This window comes from Pundamilia nyererei, unplaced genomic scaffold (genome assembly GCF_000239375.1).
Source record: "Pundamilia nyererei isolate P.nyererei 1_Seehausen unplaced genomic scaffold, PunNye1.0 scaffold00047, whole genome shotgun sequence".
Classification (NCBI taxonomy): domain Eukaryota; kingdom Metazoa; phylum Chordata; class Actinopteri; order Cichliformes; family Cichlidae; genus Pundamilia; species Pundamilia nyererei.
This window is the reverse complement of record NW_005187448.1, coordinates 277,099-283,098: the sequence shown is the minus strand read 5'-3', so window position 1 is coordinate 283,098 and position 6,000 is coordinate 277,099. Positions and strand designations below refer to the sequence as shown.

At 43.1% G+C, this 6,000-nt stretch overlaps 1 protein-coding gene across 2 annotated transcripts in view; it reads left to right on the top strand.

Moving 5' to 3' along the window:
• Positions 1 to 1,470: 1,470 nt before the first annotated feature.
• The window catches only part of kcnd3 (potassium voltage-gated channel, Shal-related subfamily, member 3), a 115,085-nt gene continuing 110,555 nt past the window's right edge, over positions 1,471 to 6,000 (top strand). Inside the window, exons 1-3 of one of the 2 annotated variants that reach the window (XM_005732459.2) lie at positions 1,471 to 2,012; positions 2,155 to 2,245; positions 3,109 to 4,288. In XM_005732459.2, coding sequence (XP_005732516.1) covers positions 3,186 to 4,288 — 1,103 coding nt within the window. In that variant the 5' untranslated portion in view covers positions 1,471 to 2,012; positions 2,155 to 2,245; positions 3,109 to 3,185. Of the gene's footprint in view, positions 2,028 to 2,154; positions 2,246 to 3,108; positions 4,289 to 6,000 lie in introns of both variants that reach the window. The other variant, XM_005732460.2, reaches the window with a different exon arrangement.

Sequence of the window (6,000 nt, the reverse complement as noted above, 5' to 3'; positions counted from 1 at the left end):
TGCCGGAGGTTTCTTCCTGTTAAAAAGGAGTTTTTCCTTCCCACTGTCGCCAAAGTGCTTGCTCATAGGGGGTCATATGATTGCTGGCTTTTTCTCTGTATCCATTATTGTAGGATCTACTGTGCAATATAAAGCACCTTGAGGCGACTGTTGTTGTGATTTGACGCTATATAAATAAAATATAATTGAATTTCTTTTTATTTTTCTTATTGGTTTGGAGGTCTTGCAAAGTTTTAACACTGGCTGTTTTGTCACTCATTTTCAGTCCAGTCCTTGTACCTGAACACTTACAGAACAATAGTTTTCTTGTTTGTTAAGCCTCTTAACACTTGACTATGAATCATCCTGGGACAAAAAGGCACCATGCTTTTAACCAGTGTTGTGTCTACACATAACAAACAAATTTTTAATTGTGTCTTTAAGGTCTTTGGAAACAGAAGTTTACTAGAAACTCAGATTTTTCTCCATTTCTTAAGCTCAATCTATGAAAAATTCAAAAGACAGCAAAGTTTAATAGACATAAAATAGTATTCCTGCACCAACAAACGGTTTTGCTGATTTTTAAAAAATATATATATATAAAAAAATGAACTGGACAATTAGAGATCAAAATAAATACTTTTTTTGTTTTTAATGATCTACAGCAGATTGTAGACAGTATCTGAAAGTCAAGTCTTGAAGAAATAGGAAAGAAAATCCAGCAAAGAGCTGACACAGGACACGAGACATGCATCTAGACCTTCAGTTGATCCATCGACTGTTCGCTGAAACCTCATCAGAAATGGTCTCAGTGCAAGGGTAGCTGTCACAAAGCCATTCTTTAGGAAGGGGAAAATGTGCAGAAGCTGAGGTATACAAAATTACACAATAACTTGACTGAAAATCAGTGGCAACAGGTCTTACAGAGTGATGGATTCAAATTTTAAAATTCAATATGTACGGAAGAGGTCAGGAGAGAGGTACAACAGTGAGTGGCTAAAGTAATCTGTCAAACACAGCGGAGGGTCTGTCATATTGTAGGGCTCCTTTTCAGCCAGCGATGTCGGGAATCTTGTCAGAACTGATGGATTATGAACACTGAAAGCCCCATCTGACTTTGATCCGCCATACAATGCCAACTGCAAAGTATCTGATTGGCAGTTGCTCCATTTTCAGCATGACAATGCAGCAAAAGCATGCCTGGATGGAAAACTCTAAAATGAAAAACTATCATTCATGGATTGGCCTCGCCAGAACCTGTGAGTTCAATATTACTGAAGCAGGACGGGATCACCTTGACAGAGAACAAAACCAAAGGCAGCCAACATCCAAAAAGGAGCTCTGAATGTCCCTCAAAAAAGAGAAAAACACGAAGAACAGTGTTGAAGAATAAACACGATCACACTCGTTTTTCTCACTTGCAAAATGTGAAGAAATGAAGGGTGACTCAAGACTTTTGCACAGTACTATATGTGACGTAATAAGGCAACTATTTACCAGCTGGTTTTCCACTTAATCGGTGACATCGTATCGATGTTTCCAGCTTGTTTGTGCGAAGAATAGTAATAGTCCTCTGGTGCTTTAATTAAAGACAAAGTTGATCCATTGCGCTCTTTTCTGGCCTCCTGTGGATTCTTATATGCCTCTGCTGGGATGAATCCTGTGGATAACTCAGCTGATAGCACTTGCCTTTAGTGCTGTGTGTGGGAATAACATTGGTTCAGCAGAGCACACGCACACTGTACAATAAGAACAGCATTCGTGTAAGGAGAAGAAAGCGGTCTGACGTTTATATATTTATTTTCTGCGCATGGTTCTAAATCCTGATCCAGCTTCCCTTAAATGCAGTTTTGGTTCACAATCCGCCCTGCGCAGAGAGAGAGAGAGGGAGAGCGAGAGAAAGAGCGCTCCTCCTCCTCCTTCGTTCCTCTTCCCAATACTCATCCCGAAAGCCAAGGTAATACGGTCCTCACGGCGGAGTCCTCTCATCATTTCTCCCCTCGCATAATGGAAACTGAATGAAAGCAGCTGTGGTACGTCCGTCACCGGTACTTTTCCGCTTCCCCCATCAGCTGTAGTGTGTGTCTCCTGTGGTTCTCCTCTTCGCAGAATAACTTCTTTCCTGGTATTTTTCTTTTCTTTTCTTCTTCTTATTTATTTATTTATTTTTTCCAGACACGCTCTGAGAAATAACCAAAACCTACGACTTGCCACTAAACTGCCCTGGAAGAAGGTCGTGTTTGTGTGGATGGAGAATTTTGAGTCGGTGAGTTCTACATTAATCAACCACTACAGTCAGCACGAAGCTGCGAATACAAGCCTGCGATGTTTGCTTTCTTTCTTTCTCTCTCTTTCTTTTTTTTTTGTTCTCGGGCAGTTCGGGAAATCATTCCGCTTTAACATATTGCGTCTTCGGTTAGCCATGAAGACTGATTGGTTCATCAGCGCTATTGATACGATGGTGAATTTGATCTGAGCGATCATGAAGTAGTTTGACTCATCTTGAGTAAAATAAAGATGCATCTACTGTTTTTTTTCTACTTGAAACTCAACAGGTCTCGACTATCCTGGATCACTTTTAAGGCGACCAAACCCACGCTTAAAAAATGGAGCAGTTTAGGCTGTTTTGCGATGTTATTTTTTTCCTGTTTTTAGTTTGTAACCTGTAAGATGCAGTAAACTGTCAACAGAAGGCTGCTGCTTAACCAGTACCTCTACAGAGGGTGAGGAATTTAGCCTTGAGAAAGACCATGCTTATTGCAGTCAGTGATCACATTAAAGCTCAGTATATGAAATAGAAATACATTTTGTACAAATGTATAAATGAGTGCGATGTTTAATTTAATTTTCATTTTATCAAGATATCTTTTGTTTCCTCTGCTTGCCTGCCTTGTTACAATTAGTTGTGCTGTTTATTTTGTATACATTGTTTTGTTATGTTCACATCTTTTTATTTCACTAGCTCACCATTTGTCCTTTTCCCCTACATTCTTAAGATTCAAGTGTCTCATATTTTCTTCCTTTTTTCTGTTTTCTGATCTACTGATCTCACTCTCCTTGCCTGTGAGGATTAAAACAGCACCCATGTGCTACCTATCCTCATACACTCCCTCCCTTTCTTCTCTTTAGCTGGTAAATGAGCTGAAGTCAAGCTGGTTGTGAAGGTGCTCGACTTCTTCCCCCCTACACCCCAAGCCGGACACAGCATGGCGGCGGGAGTAGCGGCATGGCTTCCCTTTGCCCGGGCAGCAGCCATAGGCTGGATGCCTGTGGCCAATTTGCCCATGCCAGTAGCACCTGCTGAAAAGAACAAGAGGCAGGATGAGCTCATCATTCTTAATGTGAGTGGACGCCGTTTCCAGACCTGGAGGAACACTCTGGACCGCTATCCAGACACACTGCTGGGCAGCTCAGAGAAGGAATTCTTCTACAACGAGGAGACCAAAGAATACTTCTTTGACCGGGACCCCGACGTGTTCCGTAGTGTGCTCAACTTCTACCGTACAGGCAAGCTCCATTATCCACGGTACGAGTGCATATCTTCCTATGATGAGGAGCTGGCTTTCTTTGGCATTGTCCCAGAGATCATCGGTGACTGCTGCTACGAAGAGTACAAGGACAGGAAGAGGGAGAATGCAGAGCGTTTGATGGATGACCAGGAGGACAACAAGGATGCCAAGCTGCCCAATATGACCTTCAGGGAGACTATGTGGCGGGCTTTTGAAAACCCTCACACTTCAACCATGGCCCTTGTCTTCTATTATGTCACTGGTTTCTTCATTGCTGTCTCTGTCATTACCAATGTGGTAGAGACGGTGCCCTGTGGCTCAGCGCCCAACCAGAAGGAAGTGCCATGTGGCGAGCGCTACACCGTGGCCTTTTTCTGCATGGACACGGCCTGTGTTATGATCTTCACCGTGGAGTACCTGATGCGCTTGTTTGCTGCACCCAGCCGCTACCGCTTCATGAGATCCGTCATGAGCATCATCGATGTGGTGGCCATCTTACCATACTACATTGGCCTGGTGATGACTGACAACGAGGACGTGAGCGGTGCTTTCGTGACACTCCGTGTTTTCCGCGTGTTCCGTATCTTCAAGTTCTCCCGTCACTCGCAGGGCCTTCGCATCCTGGGCTACACACTGAAGAGCTGTGCCTCGGAGCTGGGCTTCCTCCTCTTCTCCCTCACTATGGCCATAATTATCTTTGCTACCGTCATGTTCTACGCAGAGAAGGGTTCAAGCTCCAGCAAATTCACCAGCATCCCAGCCTCCTTCTGGTACACCATCGTTACTATGACAACACTTGGGTAAGAGCAGAACAGACACCTCTTTTATCTGGTTGTGAGAGCTGTGTGTGTGTGCGCGTGTGTGTGTGTGTGTGTGTGTGTGTGTAAGGGCACACTCGTAAATGCAAGTACCCGTGAATTTGCAAGTTTGTCTTCGTGTCTATTTGCACCCGTGTCAGTAAATGTTTGATTATCATTTGACTTGAATTGTCTGCTTGACTTTGTGGCCCAGAAATCTATAACTGCTTTCAAAGTCTGAGTCACCCTTTCCAAGATATCCTTTGCAAACTTTATGCACGATGATAAGAAACTACAGGGAAAGGACACTTTTCAGTAGACTTGTCCACTGTACTTTTACTGATGGTATTCTTCTGGGGAAAGAGCAGCCATCAAGATGTTCTCTCTCCATTATGGCTGTGCCATTGCTTGCCTTTTATACGTCATTGATAAGAGGGAGAGAGAGAAAGAGCAAGAAATGCAGAGAGATGGGGAAAGTTGAAAGCAGCAAGACAAAGTATTAGATGGGAAATATGGCAAACCATTACCGACCTCTCCAACTTGCCCTGTGGTTAGCATCAATGCACTTTCAGAATTAAATGAAACAATGAGAGCCTTCCTTCTCCGCTCTTTGTAAGTTACTAGATGTAGGTCTCGAAGTGCTTTGTGGTTCAAAGACTCTGATGTAAAACATCCGAATGCTTTCTCGTTCTAAGAGTCAAACTAGTGTTTAGGTGACAGGCAGAGATAATTGTTGGTATTAACAAATAATTTTAAAAGCCATGCACGTTTCCAGTGTTGGCTGAATGGCTAATTAACCTGCAGTACAGAGTTGTTGTTACTGTATACACTCAATCATGAATTAGTTTTGATTGATCGAGGTGAACATGCAGTGCACTAGGATGTATTAGTTGGTTTTTGTCACCGTGTATTTCCACCAGTCATTTTAATGGCAGTTAGAGGAACTACACATATATTGTTAATTTTACAGAGCACAAACGCACAGAGGCACACACACAGAGTAATGTGATGCAGCACTATTAGGCCTAATGGTAATGTGTTTTATGAGTGTCCCCTGTTGTGGATGTGTGAGTCAGACTGAGAGGCTGACAAATTGCAGCATCCTGCTAAATGTCAGCGTCATGGAGGCCATAAATGGCTCTGAGCTCATTGCTATAACACACTTGGCACCCTGTCATTGTGCCTTGCCATTCACAATCGGCCCAGAAGATCTGCTGTTGAGCAGATATTTGATTCTGAATCGGATATTTGGTCTACAGACAGACTGCATTCTAGAAAATAGAATTACATTTTATCATTATAATTTTATTTCCTGACAAACTGTAGGACGTTGTTTGCTGTCACAACCTCTACCCTCGTGCAGTGAGTGCCTGTAGCTTTCTACTTAATGCCAAAGTGTTCTCCTGTACAGCCACTCCCACACATACTCCCATACACTGCAGCCCCAAAAGCTAGTGTCCAAGCCCCCTAATACGTGCAATGTCCAGTTGAGCCTGTGTGCAGGTAACCGTATGAAAAATTCACAGCGAGCAAGTGGGCATCAAGTCTCTTGCTTCCTACCCAACACTCTGTTGTGTGCTACATGTGCGAAGAGGCAACTTTGGACAACAACAAGCCTTGAATGTCCTGACGCAGTTTTGGAGTTCAAATGTGAAAACAACTTGGAAGTTATGTGTGTGTCTGTGTCTGTGTGTTTAGACTGGGGGTAGATATTG